At 43.5% G+C, this 21577-nt stretch overlaps 1 protein-coding gene across 1 annotated transcript in view; it reads right to left on the bottom strand.

The window, feature by feature from the left end:
* Nucleotides 1-21577, bottom strand: part of LOC137520731 (cytochrome P450 4A4-like) — a 71382-nt gene that overhangs the window by 48741 nt on the left and 1064 nt on the right. The window contains exons 2-3 of the mRNA XM_068239031.1: nucleotides 8954-9098; nucleotides 6670-6714 (exon numbers count right to left, since the gene is read on the bottom strand). Coding sequence (XP_068095132.1) covers nucleotides 6670-6714; nucleotides 8954-9098 — 190 coding nt within the window. The remainder of the gene's footprint in view (nucleotides 1-6669; nucleotides 6715-8953; nucleotides 9099-21577) is intronic.

The following is a 21577-nucleotide window of genomic DNA, read 5'->3' as shown; positions in this document are numbered from 1 at the left end:
AATGGCCATCATCGGGAGCGGACAGTGTAATATCTGCTCCGATGGTCCGTTGTGGTCCAGTTGGTGCAGAGAACAGACGCGCTTCCACAAAAGGCTATATAGGAAATGCATCCACTCTCTGGGAAAAAAATAACAGACCGCACAAGAGTTTCTCCAACTTACCCCAACAGATCCAATGGATCCATTGCAGACTAACAAGTGTGAATGGACCCGATTTATAAAATATAAAATAGGACCTGCTGTCAAGTGCCAATTTTACAACGTGGTAAAATGGACAAAAAAAACGTTAGTTTTGTGCTAGAGTGGGAAGGGATGTAATTTAAATTTGTTAAAGGTCCATTATTATTATAAATATATTTTCATTTAAAATTTTTCGTTTTTTGGCAATCTTATTGGCAATACAAACATACTGTACAAGATGTGAAAATAGCTAATTGCTCAATCTCCATAATCAATGTAATTTTGATCTAAAATTAAGGAACAACCTTTATAAAAATCTGATTTGCAAATAATGACTCAATTCAATTAGAGATTTTTTTTTTCCATCGTGGTCAAAGTACATCCTGTAGGAATAGAGTGTGTAAATGGAAATCTAAATTAAACTGATTTAGTAACTCTCCCTCTCTGATTTTTTTTTCATTTTTATTTAAAGATTAAAAGATTTAAAGTGAACCAGAGACGAAGCACCCTCATGTATTTTACCATAAATATCAGTGGGAACATTAGAGAAAACACCTACCCTGCTCTCTGTTTCATCCTTCACTGCTCAGCTTGCTTGTTATCAGCCCTGATAAAATCCCCGACTGAGCATTCAGTCTGGCTTTGCTCAGGAATCATTATAGCTGTCTTCTCTGATGTCTTTTCAAGCCCAAGCCTGCCCCCTTCTGGTTCTACTTTCCCCTTTCTGTATACTTGCAGCTGCTAATGTAAGGGTATATTGAAAAACATTTTTTTTATCTATATTTGTTATCAGAAGAGGTTTTTAGAAATGGTGATTTCACTTTGCGCACAGCCCACTAAATAATATGCTTTTTTCATGAACTGTGTTTTGCATGCAGTTTTAGTAAAAAAAAAATGCACACCAGAGTGGCGAAAATACCGGGGATAGTATTTAAAAAAAAAAAACTATTGGGGGATATGTTTATTTTGTGCCAAAGTGTTCATCATTGGTTTCCTTTAACACGAACTGAATTTTCAAAGCAGAAACTTACAAATTGGAATTTTGCAGAATCCCAAAATGAAATCTCATCATTGTTCTGCATTAGGGATTTATATCCTAGGTTTTCAGGGGGTACTTTGTTTTTTTTGTAAACAAAAGATAAAATCATAAATAGATACATTCACATCAATATTTTATCAGTTAGTTAAAAACCATAAGAGAATGTTTGAAAAGCATTTAAACACATTTATGGCATATTCCTAAAAAATATGCATGTGTCCATCGGTATTTAACTACTTCCTACCCCTCCACTCCCCTCCACCTCCTTTGCAGCATGCGTGCAGCCGTGCACGTGAGTACATGAGCATTTCTGCCAAATGGAAGCTTATAAAACATCTTATTTGCACTAATTAGTGCAAAAATAGGATGTTTTAAAACATCCATTTTGCATTAACCTTCCTGGCGTTCGGGGTAAGCCGCGCAGGAGGTTTTCTCAGGCCCTGCTGGGCCGATTTGCTTAATTTTTTTTGCTGCACGCAGCTAGCACTTTGCTAGCTGCGTCAGCACACCGATCGCCGCCGCCCCGCGCTCGATCGCCGCTATCTGTCGCACCGCGCTGCCCCCCCCAGACCCTGTGCGCTGCCTGGCCAATCAGTGCCAGGCAGCGCTGAGGGGTGGATCGGGACTCCCAATGACGTCACGACGTCGCTGACGTCATCCCGCCCCGTCGCCATGGCGACGGGGGAAGCCCTCTAGGAAATCCCGTTCTTTGAACGGGATTTCCTGATCGGAGATCGCTGAAGGCGATTGAAGCGGGCGGGGGGATGCTACATGATCGCTACATGGGCTCGCTACATGATTTAAAAAGAAAAAAAAAACTGCTGCGCTGCCTCCTGGCGGAATTTATTAGACCGCCAGGAGGGTTAAAGGACATCTGAAGTGAAAATAAACTAATGAGATAAACCATTGGATCTATCCTCCTTCTCCTAAAAATGACTTTTTTTAAGATATCCCACAGTCTTATTTTATATTTAAATCAGTGGTCAGACGAAATTTCGCATCAAAATTCGAAATAACTTGTCGTAATTGTTATGCAAAGTTTCTGTGGAAATCGTAATTAATTCCGCAGATAATAACAATCTTTCATAATTTTGCGTAATTTTTGCGGAATTTCGTGAAATTTGATGACAACTTTGGCGGTTAATAGCAAAGCCCCCATACATGCTATTGCTACCAAAATTGCTACGTACAGTGGGATGCGAAAGTTTGGGCATCCTTGTGAATTTTCATGACTTCACTTTTCCTGTATAAATCGTTGGTTGTTACAATAAAAAATGCCAGTTAAATATATCATATAGGAGACACACACAGTGATATTTGAGAAGTGAAATTAATTTTATTAGATTTACGGAAAGTGTGCAATAGTTGTTTAAACAAAATTAGGCAAGTGCATAAATTTGGACACCACAAAAAATAAATGAAATCAATATTTAAATTTAGTAGATCACCCTTTTGCAGAAATTACAGCCTCTAAACAATTCCTGTCGGTTCCAATGAGAGTCTGGATTCTGGTTGAAGGTATTTTGGACCATTCCTCTTTACAAAACATCTCTAAGGTTTGATGGCTTCCGAGCATGGACAGCTCTCTTTAACTCACACCACAGATTTTCAATGATATTCAGGTTTGGGGACTGAGATGGCAATTCCAGAATTGTTCCTCTGCATGAATGCCTAAGTGGATTTTGAGCAGTGTTTAGGGTCGTTGTCTTTTTGAAATATCCAGCCCCGGCGCAGCTTCAGCTTTGTCACTGATTCCTTGGTCTCCAGAATCTGCTGATACTGAGTAGAATCCATGCGTCCCTTAACTTTTACAAGATTCCCAGTCCCTGTACTGGCCACACAACAACAGCATGATGGAACCACTACCATATTTTTTACTGTAGGTAGCAGGTGTTTTTCTTGAAATGCTGTGTTGTTTTTCCTTCATGCATAACGCCCCTTGATATGCCCAAATAACTCAATTTTAGTTTCCTCAGTCCACAGCACCTTATTCCAAAATGAAGCTGGCTTGTCCAAATGTGCTTTACCATACCTCAGGCGGCTATGTTTGTGCTGTGGGCGGAGAAAATGCTTCCTCTGCATCACTCTCGCATACAGCATCTCCTTGTGTAAAGTGTGCAGAATGGTTAAACGATGAACAGTGACTCCATCTGCAGCAAGATGATGTTGTAGGTCTTTGGTGCTGGTCTGTGAGTTGACTCTGACTGTTCTCACCATTCACCGCTTCTGTCTAGCTGAGATTTTTCTTGGTCTGCCACTTCAAGCCTTAACTTGAACTGAGCCTGTGGTCTTCCATTTCCTCAATATGTTCCTAACTGTGGAAACAGACAGCTGAAATCTCTGAGACAACTTTCTGTATCCTTCCCCTAAACCATGATGGTAAACAATCTTTGTCTTCAGGTCATTTGAGAGTTGTTTTGAGACCCCCATGTTGCTACTCTTCAGAGAAATGTAAAAGAGGAGGAAAACTTATATACTCTTTCTCATAATTGGATTCACCTGTGTATGTAGGTCAGGGGTCGCTGAGCTTACCAAGCTAATTTGAGTTCCAATAATTAGCTCTAAAGATTTTGGAATCAATAAAATGACAACAGTGCCCAAATATATGCACCTGCCTAATTTTATCTAAACAATTAATGTTCACTTTCTGTAAGTCCAATAAACTTCATTTCAATTCTCAAATATCACTGTGTGTGTCTCCTATGCGGTATATTTAACTGACATTTTTATATCGTAACAACCAACGATTTATACAGGAAAATCATGACGATTAACAAGGTTGCCTAAACTTTCGCATCCCACTGTATGTAAAAAAAGAAAATAATTTTTCAAAAAGACTTTATAGATTTTAAGAAAATTGATTTTAAAAATGCAAAGAAAAATGGATTTTAAACTGTCATTTTTCTGAGTTTAAAAACCAATTTTTCTTTGCATTTTTAAACCCGATTTTCTCAAAAACTACAAGGTATTCTCCTTAATATATATAGCAATTTTGGTGTCAAATGGAAGCTTTGCTATTAACTGCTAAAGTCGGCATGAAATGTCGCAAAATTACGCTAAATTACAAATGACTATACAAAATCAATTGAGCTTAGGCGTAATTCAGAGAATTTATGCAAAATTTTGCATAATTGTAATTAGCTGATTACAATTATCACTAATGTAAATCTATTTTTTAAGTTTTTCCTGTTCCATTGTCTCTGCTCAATGACACGTTCATAGAAGTATACCAGAGCTCAAATCTATGAATTATTGACCCTTTATTAATCTTGTTCCTGCTCTCAGAAGCCATTTACTGACCGGAAAGAGTTTTATGGCTCTAATTCCTTATCAGTGAGGGTTATGCTATAGTCTGACCCAGTCTGACCCGGTCCCGACCTGGACAGAGACTGTCACTTGCATACCTGATGTTTAACTCTATTCGACGGAGAAAGAAAAAAAGAAACACAGCATAGTTATTTGTGTGCTAGGCACTGTACATACCCATGTCTATCTCATCATGTCACATGTCACCTTGGTTGTCCTTTAAGTGGTTAAGATGATGTTACCCTGTTTTTGTAGATGCACTTGTTGTGGGTGTGAAGATTATGGTGGCCACACAGGATTTATGACCCTTGTGAGATGTGCCCCCAGACTGTGAGGGCCACTAGGTGTAGGCAATGGTAAGGGTGGGAACATTGGGGGCCCCATCAAAGTTTCACTGGGGGGGCCCCATGATTTGTAGTTACCATATATATTCACAAATAAGCCGACCCGCGTATAAGCCGAGGTACCCACTTTTCCCTCAGAACTCAGGAAAAAGTGATTGACTCACTTATAAGCCCCCTCCACAGTATAGCCCCCTCTACAGTGGCCAGATGTGCCTCCAGTACAAGTCATCCAACCTCCCCATAGCAAGATGTGCCCCAAGGAAGATAGAGCTGTGTCTCAAGATGCCATTAGATGGCGTCATAGATGAGACACAGCGATTACCACACAGGAAGAATCCCCCATAATAACACCACTGACACATTGCTTGCACGCTCCGCTCCACAAGCCAGGGGACACAGGTAGTCTTGAGCAGCAAACTCTGCACACCATGTTGCATGGGATGAGGGGCACGGACACAGCAGTGAGTCAGCTCACAAGAGCTAGTGCAAGATCCTTACTCTCCTCTGCCAGTAACAAAACCTGCTCCAATGATTTTGCTGTATTCAGAACAAGTGCACACTACATGTTACGGATATTACATCCTTCCTCAGGTTATACACCTGAGGAAGGATGTAATATCCGTAACATGTAGTGTGCACTTGTTCCGAATACAGCAAAATCATTGCAGCCATTTGTGTGCCGTCTCTTGCATTTATTGGTAATTTTCCGAAGCCGTAGGAGCAATCCGGCTGAGACAGGGCACCGGCCAGTTACAGGTCCAGGGGACCCAACACACTAGTTCTCCAGGCATCTACTGTTGGTGGATTACCAAACCTGCTCCATCTGTTCTGCTCCACTGACTCGCATATAAGCCGACTCCACTCCACGGACTCGCATATAAGCCGAGGGGGTAACTTTTCAGCACATTTTTTGTGCTAAAAAATTAGGCTTATACGCAAGTATAAAAGGTACTTCCCTACATACATATCTGACATAATAATGGTGAGAAACACTGATTTCTACCGGATTCTGAACACAGTGTGAAGTTGCAAGTGGATCTGAACACAGTGTGAATTCATATCCATTGCCCACATACGGAAACTATAGCCTTGATTTCAATAAGATACTTCCGATTTGTGTGCAAATAAATAATAAATTGCGACTGCATACATTTTCCAGACATCACATACAAATCCCGTTGCTGTGCATGTCTATGGCACGAATTGGCAGCAGCACGGTGTGCATCTTGGAAATGGGTGCAGCCATTCAGTGAAACTGGGTCTTAGAGCAGAAGAAGATCTTCAAGCCATCAAGCAACATTATCAATAAAGGTGGCAGCATGGCTTTCCCTACAGGTTTCTTCTAACCCTCACACTAACCATTTTTTTAAAGAGAAACCATAACAAAGAATAGAACTTCATCCCAATCAGTAGCTGATACCCCCTTTCCCATGAGAAATCTATTCATTTTCTCAAACAGATCATCAGAGAGCTCTGTATGGCTGATATTGTGGGGAAACCCCTCCCACAGTGTGATGTCAGGACCGTGGATCTGACATCACTCTGTGGGAGCTTTGTTGCGTTGTGGGAAATAACAGCTGTTTACAGTTAAATGTCACCATGTGATAAATGTCAGAATGTAAATCAGGGAGAGGAAAGATTTTACAATGGGCAGACACTGACTAAATCATTTATACATAATTATTGTAAAAATGAAGCACTTTTTTATTACATTATTTTCACTGGAGTTCCTCTTTAACACACAAGATAATGTTTACATTGTGAGCACACTAACCTTAACCCTATAACACTATTACATACCAATCCATTGTGTCATGAAGTAATAGGCAAAATTGTCCTTTGGATCTGTAAAAAGGAAAAAGATCAGTTCAATATTTTTGGGAACTTGACATGCACGACACAATCTCCTGACTTTTCCCCTAGGTGATATTTTTACACCTTGTCATAAAATGCCTTACCTATCCAGCTACAGTGGAAAGTGGGCGGGCACATGTGTCATATGTCAGTTGGAGACCCATGAGCAGTGGGCGGGCTGGCAGCCACTTGTAGCCTGCTCGCTATCTGCACACTACTCTGGGCATGCGTGGATTACCTCAAAAGCACCAGCCAATGAGACCTATGCTTTCTGTGTAAGCTGCTGCCTGATCACTGAGGGAATAGCATGTCATCTATGACTTGCTTGTGCATGGCTGCAACGCTACAGTATCATCCAGGATGCACAGAAATGTGGACAGAGGAACACACTATCAGTACTGTACCTGCATTGACTAGTGAGACCTATGCTTCCTGTGCAAGCTGCTGCATGATTATTTCAACCAAATCCCTGCATATTGAGCACTGTGCATTGGGATCTAGCTTAACCATTTAAGCCTTTTAGACGTAGCTGCTACATCCAAAATGGTGCTGCCGCGCTGCTTCACGATCCCGTGGACGATTGTGTGCGCCTGACGGCAATCTTTCTAAGTGTTACGCCCCCTCTGCACTTCCTGTAAGTGTGTAAGTGTTGCAGGACCAAAAAAAAAAAAAAAAATTTCACTGTGGCCATCTTGAGGCCAAATAGTAAAACTGCATGTACATAATTTTTTAAAAAATAAATATACATGCACTTACATTAAAATTAACATAAAAACATTAACATAACATAAAAATACCCAAATAAAATTTGTAATAAAAAAAAAATTACAATAAAAAAAGCATAAATAGTTACCTAAGGGTCTGAACTTTTTTAATATGCATGTCAAGAGGGTATATTACTATTATTTTTTTAATTATAAGTTTATAAATCGGGATGGACGCAAAACTGAAAAAATGTACCATTATTTCCAAATAAAATATTGGCGCAATACATTGTGATAAGGACTTAATTTAAATGGTGTAATAACTGGGACAAATGGGCAAATAAAATACATGGGTTTTAACTATGGTAGCATATATTATTTTAAAGCTATAATGGCCAAAAACTGAGAAATAATAATTTTATTTCCATTTTTTTCTTAATATTCCTGTTAAAATGCATTAAGAAAAAATAATTGTTAGCACAATGTACCACCCAAAGAAAGCCTAATTGGTGATGTCAAAAACAAGATATAGATCAATTATTTTTTATAAGTAGTGATAAAATTATTGGCGAATGAATCAGGGGTGAAAATTGCTTGGATGCATAAGGTGCAAAACAACTGAAGGCTGAAGTGGTTAGACACTGTTTGTGCTCGAGAAAAGATGACTCCCAATTATTGACTGAATTAAGATGCAGTACTATAGTATACTTTATGTGCTTGAGTATGGCAAGTGATGATAGTAATCTGCTAATTGTAATTATGCTACATTTTACATAATCATTCACAATTACGGCCATACGTAATTACGGTTTGGACATTCAATTGATTTTGCTTAATCCATTCACAATTTCCCATCATTACACAAAATTTAATGTAATTTTGTGCCAAATTTAATAGTTAATAGCAAATCTGCTATCATCACCAAAATTGCTACGTTTGTTAAGGGGAATTGTGGGAACCAAAAAAAAATAATTTTTCAGAAATAACTTTTTTTTGAGAAAATTGATTTTAAAATTACAAAGGAAAAACGTTTTTGTAAACTCAAAACGACAGTTTAAAAACTATTTTTAACGATTTTCAAAACCGATTATCTCAAAATCTGCAACTGTTTTTTTCTTTTTTTACTTTTTCCCTATAACAATTTTAGTGATAATAGCATGTATGCGGAGCTAAAGTCGGCATGAAATTAAATGAAAATTACACAACATTGCTATCCCTGATTATGTTTACATACATACCGTAATTAATTAAGATTTTTCCAAAATTTCACATTACGACTTTGTATTGCAATTGTGAATTACAATGCAAAATTACGTTTTTGCGAAATTTGTGCTTATCACTAGGGACAATTTCTGATATAGTAAACTTCTGATATAGTTAACTACTTTCTCCCGGTCCCTTGGCGTATACTATAAAGGGATTTTATTGTACCTATGCATATGTTTTTCAAACAAAATACTAATTCTTGCTTGCAAATAAAGTTTTAGCTCCACAGCCTCTCATAAAGTAATAAGCTGAATCGGTACCTTGTCTGGACAGGATGGCTTTAACATAGATTGAGTCACCCACAGTCAGAGTAGCAAAGAAACTTCCCAGCCAGATCGGAAAAACATTGTTATATTTTCGTGCATAATCTTCTAAAATATCGAAATCTTTCCCATCTCTTTTAAACTGTGGACACAAGACACATACACACAAAATGTATAGCTTTATGGCAATGAGGTTAGGATGACACAAATTACTTTAGTAGCAGCCAATCAAATTTCATGCTGGTTAAGAATCCTTAAAGAGGAACTGTTGCGAAAAGCTTTACATGTAAAACACATAAAAATAAGAAGTACATTTTCCCTAAGTAAAATGAGCCATAAATTACTTTTCTCCTATGTTGCTGTCACTTACAGTAAATAGTAGAAATCTGACAATACCGAGAGATTTTGGACTAGCCCATCTTCTCATAGGGGGTTCTCAGGGTTTTCTTTATTTTTAAAAGCACTTAGTGAATAGCTGTTGCTCCGTCCAACTGCCAAAATAGTGTACAGCGAGCAGGGAGAGACTGGCCAGCATCTTTATATAAATGTTTTTCAGGGAATGTCTTTATAAATAATACAGGCCATGCTGAGAATCCCCTATGGAGTGATATAGACTAGCCCAAAACCTGTCGGTAATGTCAGATTTGTATTACTTACTGTAAGTGACAGCAACATAGGAGAAAAGTAATTTATGGCTCATTTTAATCTGGGAGAAATGTACTTCTTATTTGCATGTGTTTTAAATTATAAGATTGTTGCGACCATACCTCTTTAAAGAGACACTGAAGCGGAAAGAAAATTATGATATACTGAATTGGTTGTGTAGTACAGCAAACAAATAAAGCATTAGGAGCAGAGACATAAGTCTAATATTTGTTCCAGTACAGGAAGAGTTAAGAAACTCCACTTGTTATCTATGCAAATGGTCTTTGAGTTCCATGACTTTGAAAGTGGCAGAGAGCTCTGACTTCTGATTAGGTTATCTCAGCTGTATTGTGTTTTTCTTTTGCAGAGAATAGTTCAGGACAGTTCAAAAGTTCACTGCCTGTTCTATAAAAACATTTAGAATGCTGAATAATGTGTAAACTGCAAAGATTAGAGAAGGATGCAATGTCTATAACTGAAAATAAAAATATGAGATTATTTTTTTTTTTTTGCTACCAATGTTCTAGTAATTATCCGTACTACACAACCAATTCGAAAAACTCTGTGCTATCTGTTTGAATCTTAAAAACGTGAGTGCAATATGAGTTTATAAGGAATAAATGTGAAACGGTTTTACACTATGTTGAGTATTTTTACTGAGGATATGGTGATTTGCGCTGAATGAGGAACATTGTGGTGAAGACATCAGGAATCTGCCAGGGAGGTGGCGGACGACCCAATAACGGTCTCAAGCAGGGGCGTTGCTAGCCCCAAAGATCAGTGGCACATGCCCCAGATCTATACTGGGCTGCCCCGGATGTCCCCCGGATGTCAGCTGTGGCGCCTCAATGACGGTTATGCTGGGAGCTGTGGTGCATCAATCGGGAGTGTTCTGGGTGCTGTGGTAGCCTACTAGGTGTTGTGGTGCCATGCTGGGCGCTATGATGCCTTTATTCGGGCATGCAGGGAGCTGTGTTCATCCAACATTTTTCTGGGCAGAGCTACTTAGACCACTGTTAGGTACGTGTACATTTAGCTCCACCCATGACCACACCCACATTCTGGTGCATGGCCACAACCATTTTCCTTCTGGAGTGCCCAAAAGTGCCCAGATGTCTTAGGATCCTAGCAACGCCCCTGGTCTCAAGGCTGCATCTGATCCGTCAGTTGATCTCAGAGGACGGTGAGTCCCTTTTTAAGGGTGTGGTGGAGGTTTTCTGTCTGGAGCGAGAGAAAAAACTATTTGAAGCCTGGAGGAGTTTTTTGCGCAGAGCAGCTTATGCATGGATATACAGTATATAGACTGTCATTTCAAAGTAGACTTTAATGCAGATTGTGCATGACATCTTTGTGGCACTACCTCTGGATGAGCCACGACTGCCCACCTGCTATCGCTGCAGAGGGAGGGTGGGAGAGTAGAAAGAATCACTACAGAGGGAGGAAGAAGGGGGGTAGGGGAACTGCAGGGGGGGGGGGGGGGGGGATTCTGTACTGGGGCAGCTTTCAACTATACAACTAGCTTAGCTAACTTTTGCTGCAGCACCTATACTAGCTAACTTGTACTGTGGCACCTATACTAGCTAACCAATGCTGCAGCACCTATACTAGCTAACTTGTACTGCGGCACCTATACTAGCTAACCTGTACTGCAGCACCTATACTAGCTAACTTGTACTGCGGCACCTATACTAGCTAACCAATGCTGCAGCACCTATACTGGCTAACTTGTACTGTGGCACCTATACTAGCTAACTTGCACTGCGGCACCTATACTAGCTAACTTGTACTGTGGCATCTATACTAGCTAACCAATGCTGCAGCACCTATACTGGCTAACTTGTACTGCGGCACCTATACTAGCTAACCTGTACTGCAGCACCTATACTAGCTAACTTGTACTGCGGCACCTATACTAGCTAACCAATGCTGCAGCACCTATACTGGCTAACTTGTACTGCGGCACCTATACTAGCTAACTTGTACTGCGGCACCTATACTAGCTAACTTGTACTGCGGCACCTATACTAGCTAACTTGTACTGGGGAACCTATACTATCTAATCTATGCTGCAGCACCTATACTGGCTAACTTGTACTGGGGCACCTATACTAGCTAACCTGTACTGCAGCACCTATACTAGCTAACCTGTACTGGGGCACCTATACTAGCTAAAATATGCTACAGCACCTATACTGGCTAACTTGTACTGGGGCACCTATACTAGCTAACCTATGCTGCAGCACCTATACTAGCTAACATGTACTGCAGCACCTATACTAGCTAACATGTACTGCAGCACCTATACTGGCTAACTTGTACTGGGGCACCTATACTAGCTAACATGTACTGCAGCACCTATACTAGCTAGCATGTACTGCAGCACCTATACTAGCTAACCTATGCTGCAGCACCTATACTAGCTAACCAATGCTGCAGCACCTATACTAGCTAACCAATGCTGCAGCACCTATACTAGCTAACCAATGCTGCAGCACCTAAACTAGCTAACCAATGCTGCGGCACCTATACTAGCTAACTTGTACTGCGGCACCTATACTAGCTAACTTGTACTGGGGCACCTATACTAGCTAACCTATGCTGCAGCACCTATACTGGCTAACTTGTACTGGGGCACCTATACTAGCTAACATGTACTGGGGCACCTATACTAGCTAACATGTACTGCAGCACCTATACTGGCTAACTTGTACTGCAGCACCTATACTAGCTAACCTATAGTATGGGACTTATACTTGACCACCTTTACCAAAGGGCCAAACAGTCCCGGTTTTCACAGTGCTTTCACAGATTCAAGTCTCCTGTCCCACGTCCCGCACACTGCCTTTAGAATCCCGGGTTTCCTCCCCTTCCTGAGCACAAGAACGAGTGCCGCCGCCACCACAACCGTCTCCTAGTGCCTATGTATGCACCCTGACATCTAAGATGCAGCTTTGGTCCGACCCATCCTGCCCCTTTACTTTGCCAACACAGTTTGAAAGCAAGAGCAGCAGCCAGCAAATGTCATGAGCTGTGGTGGGTCAGCGTGGTGATGAAGAGGTAGAAGGAGGCAGGGCTGCTCCATGTTGCAGTGCCTCCAGACAGATTGCTTGCTGCTGGGGCTGGCTGCTAAAGTTATCTTGGGCAGATGTGAGCGGGCAACAAGCAGGAGGCTGAATCAAGGAGGCTGAATCAACAAAGACACTGCATGCAGCTCGAAGAGGCAGAACAGTAAGTAATTACATGTATCTTCCACTCTTTCCCAACAGATCTACCCAGGGCTGGTTCTAGACTTTTTGCCGCCTGAGGCAAACTTGTCAAGATGCCCCCCCCCCCTCCCCAACAGGTAGTATAATTGCCCCAGTATAGGTAGCCCAGGGGGGTAGCAGGCAGGAAGGGGGGCAGCAGGCACAGCAGTGGGGAGGGGGGGGGGGGGTCGGGCCCCCCGTCACCTGGGTCTGCGCTCCCCCTTCAGCTATTAGCACAGTGTACGATTATCAGGCAGCGGGCGGGGAAGCGATGACTCACCTCCTTGACGTTCCAGCACTGCGTTCCACCGCTCGTCACTACCTGCAATGCCATCCACTGTACAGTACAGTGGGCGGCATTGCAGGAAGTGATGAGCAGTGGAACGCACGCTGGAACGTGGAAGGAAGTGAGTCATCGCTTCCCCGCCCACTGCCTGATTGTACACTTTGCTAATAGCCACTTTGCTAATAGCTGGTGGGGAAGCGCAGACCGGGGGACCCAGGTGAGGGAGGGGTCCGACCTCCCTCCCCACCGCTGTGCCCGCTGCCTCCCTTCCTGCCTGCTACCCTCTCCAGCTTGGCACCCCCTCCCCCCCTCACAGCCAGGCGGGCGCTGCCCCCCCCACACTTTTGCCGCCTGAGGAACCCGCCTCACCCCGCCTCATGAGTGGCCCGGGGCTGACTCTACCCCAGCAGGCACCTGCTGGCATCAGAGTCACACACGAGTTCACTAGAAAATTACTTCCTGCATTACACTGCATGATGGAGCCAATTGTTTCTCTGCTCTGTGATGCAGGCTGTGTGTCTGCCTGTAAATGTCTGATTGCGCTGCCCGGAAGCTCCCTTCCACACTGAGTAGCACGCATGCTCAGTGTGAAGGTAATTATGCTGCTGATGGTAAAATAATTAATATCTCCGCTTCCACACATCCTACACTCACCAAATTTTCAGGGTAGGGTGGGGACCCCCCGAACGACCTCTATGCCAAATTGCAGCTCCCGAGCCCCGCTGGTTCAGGAGATAGATTAGAGAAACTTATCTCGGGAACCAGTGGGTCTCGGGGGCTGCAATTTTGCATAGAGGTAGTTCGGGGGGTCCCCTCCCTACCCTGAAAATTGGGGGAGTGTAGGATGTGAAGAAGCAGAGATATTTAGTATTTTACCATCAGCAGCATAATTAAATAGGAACTGTGGCTACACAGTCTCCTACTGCGCATGTGGGGCAGCGCAAATCCAAAGGTAGCGTAATCAGACACAACACCGGGCTAAGTATGTCAGGGAACAGTAATGGATGTGGATGGCTACTGTGGTGAGGCTTCTGACAGGAGCTTATCTCCTGCACTGTGGTGTCGGGTGACACGGGAAGCTGGATGACTGTCCCTACAGGCTCAGCAGACGGATGCTGTCATGTGTAAAGGTATGCTTCATCCCCGCCTTGCCCTGGATTTCACTGACACCAAGTTTACTCATATGCACCATTGGCGTGCTGATCGCTCATCGTGTAACTCCGATAGTGACATGTTCCCTGGTGATCGGTGTTGATGACGCCACGAAGCCTCATCATCTGGGGGCAATTTTTTTCAATTATTATTTAATACAGTCAGGGCCGGATTTCCCATAAGGCACTGTAGGCCTGTGCCTACAGGCGTCCGATGATGGAAAGGCGGCTCACTCCCCTACCCGAGCTCCTCCCTCCCTGCTTCCCTATGCAGAGTCCTGGTGAGAGCGTAAATGAGAGGTTACTCACCCAGCTCTCTGCATTCCACTGAGGAGATCTCCCTTTAGTCAGGGGCACCATAGCTACTTAAAGTGGATCCGAGATAAGCTTTTACTCATTGCATAATTGTGTTCCTTTCATATAGTTTATAGGGCATTCCTCAAGCCAAATCCTTTTTTTGTTTTGTTTTAATACTCTAATTCCCTATAAACTAAACAAGCCTCGCTCACAGCTTCTCCAGAGTGCCTTGGCACTCTCAGACCGATGTAGCAAGGGCTTATGGGAGATCAGTCTGGGCAGGAGGAGGGGGAAGGTGTTACTAGCCAGAGATTTCAGAGGCAGAGGGGAGGAGGGAGGAGGAGAGGGGAGTGAAGTTTTTACCAGCTGAGGGCTGGAGATACAGAGCAGCTTGCCTGTGTGTAATGTGACAAAAAGAACATGGCCGCTCTCATTGTATCACAGGAAGAAATAATCATAAACTGTGGAAGCTGTTTGCAGCTAGATTTGCTGTGTAAACTAGTGTAAACTGTGTAAAGTGTAGATAAGATATATAGACAAGTTACTTGTTATAGTTAGTTTTTCTTCTCGAATCCGCTTTAATACTGAGGATACCTCTGGATACCTAATGCTAAGGAACACCTGTAGCTACCTATGACGGACAAGGGAAGTAAGGGAGAGGTGACAGCTGGGCCAGCCAGCACACTTGCGGTGCAGTTAGGTGGGGGTTTGCAGGTTTATGGAGGGCGGAGTCTAAGGCGCCAGGACATGTGTGCCTATAGGCTTCTGTGATGTAAATCCGGGCCTGAATACAGTACAATAACCTGTGGGGGATACTGAAGATGTATGAGCACCGCACGGTAGGGACACGACAGGTAATGAATAAATAACGCACACACAGGGGTATACGTATACACTGGGGGGCAGCGCCAAGGCAACGGACACGGCCGATTCCTGATAGATTTCATGCTGCAGCTGACAAATCTCTCACTATTCAGATTTAATCAGAGGCAGATCTGTCTCTTGGTCGAATTTGCCCATCATCGCAAAGATGTATGGCCAGTGGCATAAGCTAAGGAGCTGTGGGCCCCGATGCAAGTTTTACAATGCCCCCCCCCCCCCAAGCACTCTATACAGAACAATTGATATGGCTCACCAAAACCTGCCAATGGCAACTACAGCGTCAGAGGTACCAGAAGGGGATGGGGAGCAGCTTGATAATGATTACCACTATTTAAAGTATCTATAAAAGTGATTATTATGAGCACAGGACCAATAGAGAGCTAATACTGTAGTTGAGGTAGGGCCCTTCAGGGCCCCTCTGGCCCAAGGGCCCCGATGTGGTCGCTACCTCTGCACCCCTATTGCTACTCCCCTGTGTACGGCCACCTTCCCATTCATATTAGTGCAGGTTGAGCAGCTGCAGCTCGGATATGTAAATGATCAGCGATTTTAGGGTGTCATTTTGAAATTTTAGTTTTGATTTGATTTTGTGTTTCAAGCTTTTATTATACTCAAAATGTATAGTAGGCCCTTGAAATGTTTTGGTATGTAACAGGAGAAAGGGTTGTGAAAATTATTTGGATTACTTTTTGCCCAGATATCCAGCAGAAACTGAATGACAGGGAGGTTAATGATTAACACAGCTAAGATTGCAAACTGAAACTATGAACCCTTTAAAAGGGAACAGTAGTGAAAATAATATAGTTAATAAAATTGCTTATTGTTTTTTTTTTTTCACAATATTTATTTATAGATTATTTAGTCAGTGTTTGCCCATTGTAAAATATTCTCTCTCTTTCCTCTCCCTGATTTACATTCTGAAATGTATCACTGGTGGTGACATCTTTAATTCTGCCAGGTGATCTGTACGGAATGCTTGCTTGGCAGTCGGAAAAAGCTGTTATTTCCCACAATGCAATGAGGTTCACAGACAGCAAACTGTCAGGACCATGGTCCTGACATCACACTGTGGGAGGGGTTTCTCCACAATATCAGTCATACAGAGCCCCCTGATGATCCGTTTGAGAAAAAGTGAAGATTCCTCATGGGAAAGGGGGTATCAGCTACTGATTGGGATGAAGTTCAATCCTTGTTTACAGTTTCTCTTTAAACCCAAAATAAGAATATGAGATTCCAGGAATATTTAGGGTTATTTTTACAAATACAATATGCTGTGTAATATGTTAGTGCTTTATAAACAAAGTTTAACAACAACAATAATAATACAAATAATTCAGGGGATGACAGATCGGGAGAGATAAAATGTAAGTTAAGACAGATACAGAGAGATAATTTATAAGATACGTTTTGTGGATCAACCCCAAATTTCTTTATCTCCAACTTCTTTAGTATTTAGGTTAAAGTGGTCTGAAAGCCAGCATTTCTACTTTAGGACTGTAGTGGAAATAGAAAAGGGCGGGAGGAGAAACCGGGAGCCGGATCTGGTGCAGTATAGTGAGTTATGATGATGTTTCAAAAAAATTCTATGTTGTTGTACTTACAAAATTAGTGTAACGATCGGTGTCAGCAACCAGAGAGAGAATCTGATCCTTGGCGATCCGCAGTATCCCCAAGAATACAGATATACCCGATTATTGAGGATCTGCGGAATCGTCAATAATCAGATATGTCTAACCTCTAGACACCAGGTAGAGTGTAAGTGTTTGGTGCAACAGTAACAACTCTGAGTAAAGACCACCAGAGGAGCTGGCGGCCTATACTCCTGAGGAATTCACCCCTGAGCGGTGGGTGATATTCCTGTAGCCTGTGGACCCCTGAGCGAGGGACCAAGGCTGGGACGCAGGAAGCCCTGCTGCTAATATGTAAGGCTTTGCCCTGAACTGGGCTAACGTAACACAGTAATAACACAACCTAGTCTGGGTGTGAGGTCCGTATTCACAACACCCTGGAACTAGTCTGGAGTATAACATAAATGATAATACAGTTCCCTAGTCTTGGGTGTGAGGTCCGTATTCACAACACCCTGGAACTAGTCTGGAGCATAACATAAAAGATAATACAGTTCCCTAGTCTTGGGTGTGAGGTCCGTATTCACAACACCCTGGAACTAGTCTAGAGAATACACAGAGGATACACAGTATTCCTAGTCTGGGGTGTGAGGGCCTTGATCTCAACACCCTGGAACTGGTCTAACAAATAATACCATACAATTAGTACTTTAAGCTATCAAGGATCTGACTCAGTGTGGATTCCCAGCTCCAGCCAGTTCTGGCACACTGTCGGGTCTAGCTAAGGTCTGAGTGCCTTCACGCAAGTGTTAGCAATGGCAGACAACCAGCAACTGACAAGCAGCAGAATATATAGCTGCTGGACTCTGCTGCCCCGCCCGAACCATTCAGCCAATCATGAGTCCTACAGGAGTCAGCTGACCTTCCTGATCAGCTGACACTTCCCCTGCTGGTATAAAGGTCCTGCATTCAAGCCCGCGCGTGCATAGCTCTCCATCTGTCTAGGTGCACTAACAGACCCAGCCACACCAAGCACGCGCCGCCGCATGCAAGCAGCCGCTTTGCTGTCAGGACATGCGGCGGCTTTTCCGCATTCCACCATACTACCAGACGCGTGTCCATGCGTGCAAACCGCCGCTTTGGACGCGGAATCAGCCGCCTCGTTCTTGGCATATGCGGCGGCTTTTCCGCGTTTTCTCACAGTACCCCCCCCCTGAGGAGTGGACTCCGGACATCTCCTTCCTGGCTTTCCAGGACGTAAGTTAGAGAATTTTCCTTTTATCTCATACTCAGGCTGGCCATCAATCCACCCAGGGAGGGAGGGAGTGGAATCCACCTGCAGCGCTGACCCGGGCGGGGACACAGGAAATGATTTTTTGTCAGCCTGTTTTTTTGGTGGTAGAATGGTTTTGGGCCAAAAACCCCTGTCTAAAGTGTCTGCTTTGGGGCTTTTGCTATCAGATTTATGCATGAGAGGAAACCGTGAGGAACAGGAACCATTAGAAATAACTGTACACTGTCCTGCCTTTCCTGCGACCTGTATCCTGGTTTTATCCACCTCACCCTTCTTTAAACAGTGCTCATGACAATGAGCTGACCAGTTCAGTAACCGTCCTGAAGCCCAGTCAATCAGTGGAGAGTGGAGTTGCAACCAGGACATACCGAGAACAACAGCAGACCCTTTCATCGGCAGGACCAGGAACTGTAAACTCTCTTCATGCACTGCCCCTAAACAACATGACAGTAGGGGGGTTTGGGAAAGAAACTGGGCACTGCGCAATGGAGAGTCGTCCACTGCAGTGACCGAAATCTGCCGTTCGGGTGCAGATAACGGTATCCCCAGACTTTTGGCAAAATCGTAATTGATGAGGTTCGCTGACGAACCCGAGTCCACCATGGCTTCTGCGGACTTGGTCCGACCTTCCCACGTAACTGAACAAGGAAGGATCAGCCGACCATCGTTCAGGGATGAACCCTGCTCACCTATGATTTTGACTAATATGAGGCGATAGCTTTTGTCTGGCCTAGTGGAACCATGTAAAGCGTTCTTCTTTGGGCTCCTGCGACTCTTTTCCCCCAGATTCAACCTTGTGTACCCAATTTGCATAGGTTCGCCTGGAGGTGAGGGAGACCGAGAAGAGTCGTGTAAGATAGACCTTCTGGCCACTCTACCACGAATCTGTCTCTGGTGGCGCAAACGGCGATCTATCTGTATGGCCAAAGAGATTGCCTCATCCAATGATTCGGGCTCAGGATGGCCTATCATTACCTCATGAATATTATCTGACAATCTGGCCAAAAAACAGTCTAGGAGGGCGAATGCGTCCCATCTAGCTGAGACTGCCCACCTCACAAACTCCGCAGCATAATTTTCCACCGGACCTTTGCCCTGACGCAGAAGCTTGAGCTTCCGTTCAGAAGTCGAGGCGATGTCTGGGTCATCGTAAATCATAGCCATAGCCTCAAAAAATTCATCGACCGAGGTCAGGGCCTGATGCCCAATAGGAAGACCATATGCCCAGGTCTGGGAATCCCCTGACAACAGAGTCTTAATGAACGTAATTCTCTGTGCCTCGGTTCCAGACGAATTGGGCCTTAACTCAAAGTATGATAACACTATTTCTAAAGTTCCGAAAATCAGATCTGTCGCCAGAAAATTTTTCATGTACAGGCATACGTATGTCTGTGCTAAGAGGAGATCGCACTGATTGAAGTCCTGAAATAGCCCCAGATATCTGACATATCTGGGTCTGTTGGTTCAAAACTGCCGCGGAAAGTTGGTTTACCGCGGTGGTCAGGACTTCAACATGGCTATACAGTGCGTCCATTTGGGTTCGGTCTGCCATTCTGTAACGATCGGTGTCAGCAACCAGAGAGAGAATCTGATCCTTGGCGATTGAACTGGGCTAACGTAACACAGTAATAACACAACCTAGTCTGGGTGTGAGGTCCGTATTCACAACACCCTGGAACTAGTCTGGAGTATAACATAAATGATAATACAGTTCCCTAGTCTTTGGGTGTGAGGTCCGTATTCACAACACCCTGGAACTAGTCTGGAGCATAACATGAAAGATAATACAGTTCCCTAGTCTTGGGTGTGAGGTCCGTATTCACAACACCCTGGAACTAGTCTAGAGAATACACAGAGGATACACAGTATTCCTAGTCTGGGGTGTGAGGGCCTTGATCTCAACACCCTGGAAATGGTCTAACAAATAATACCGAACAATTAGTACTTTAAGCTATCAAGGATCTGACTCAGTGTGGATTCCCAGCTCCAGCCGGTTCTGGCACACTGTCGGGTCTAGCTAGGGTAAGAGTGCCTTCATGCAAGTGTTAGCAATGGCAGACAACCAGCAACTGACAAGCAGCAGAATATATAGTTGCTGGACTCTGCTGCCCCGCCCGAACCATTCAGCCAATCATGAGTCCTACAGGAGTCAGCTGACCTTCTTGATCAGCTGACACTTCCCCTGCTGGTATAAAGGTCCTGCATTCAGGCCCGCGCGTGCATAGCTCTCCATCTGTCTAGGTGCACTAACAGACCCAGCCACACCAAGCACACGCCGCCAAGCATCCAAGCAGCCGCTTTGCTGTCAGGACATGCGGCGGCTTTTCCGCATTCCACCATACTACCAGACGCGTGTCCATGCGTGCAAACCGCCGCTTTGGACGCGGAATCAGCCGCCTCGTTCTTGGCATATGCGGCGGCTTTTCCGCGTTTTCTCACAATTAGGTTGCGAACCAAGCAACCACTTTGTGCGCATATGGGGAAGTACCGTCCCCGCTCGGCCTTGTCCGTATGTGGTCGCAGCTCCTTCAAAGAGTCCACTTGCCAAAGTGGTAACCCCTAGCTTGGGGTGAAACGTCAAACCAGAATGGAGTAGGAGGCGCCCGTAATGTGTTCGTGTTGTATTTTTAGACCATAAGTAGGCGACAACAATAGTAGCAGATAGAAAATAAAAAATAAAGTAAAAAAATAATAAATAATGAAAATAGTAAATAACGGACGTTCCTACCTTAAAAAAGTAGTCCCTCCGCTAGATAGTATAAAAAGTAAAACACTTTATTGGGCACTTTTAATTGACAACGCGTTTCGCGGAAACAACCGCTTCCTCAGGTCGAATGCTGTGACTTAGGGCAAAAGGACTGCTAGCCTAGGCTATCCTAATACAACGCGAACACATTACGGGCGCCTCCTACTCCATTCTGGTTTAGCATTTCTACTTTGCTCTAAAAGATTCCTAAGAGCTTGAAAGCTAGTATCCAAGAATTTTTTTTTAGCAGAACATCACTGAAATGGTTAAACAAAAGCATTTTGTCCTGCTATTCAGCTTCAATCTGCATCCAAACTATAGATAACAGTATATTAGTTTACATTCCAATCATGTTGCAATGTGTGTAAACACCGTGTAACAAGTGGAAAGGAACTCTCTGTGCTTCAGACACACACACACACACAGTTCAAAAAAGTTCACTAGAAGATGTTCATATATAATAAAATGCAGTTTGAATAAAATGCAATGCCAGCTTTCAGGGCAAGA

This window comes from Hyperolius riggenbachi, chromosome 6, assembly GCF_040937935.1.
Source record: "Hyperolius riggenbachi isolate aHypRig1 chromosome 6, aHypRig1.pri, whole genome shotgun sequence".
Taxonomy (NCBI): domain Eukaryota; kingdom Metazoa; phylum Chordata; class Amphibia; order Anura; family Hyperoliidae; genus Hyperolius; species Hyperolius riggenbachi.
The sequence above is the reverse complement of the archived record's forward strand: the minus strand, read 5'-3'. Positions and strand labels throughout refer to the sequence as shown.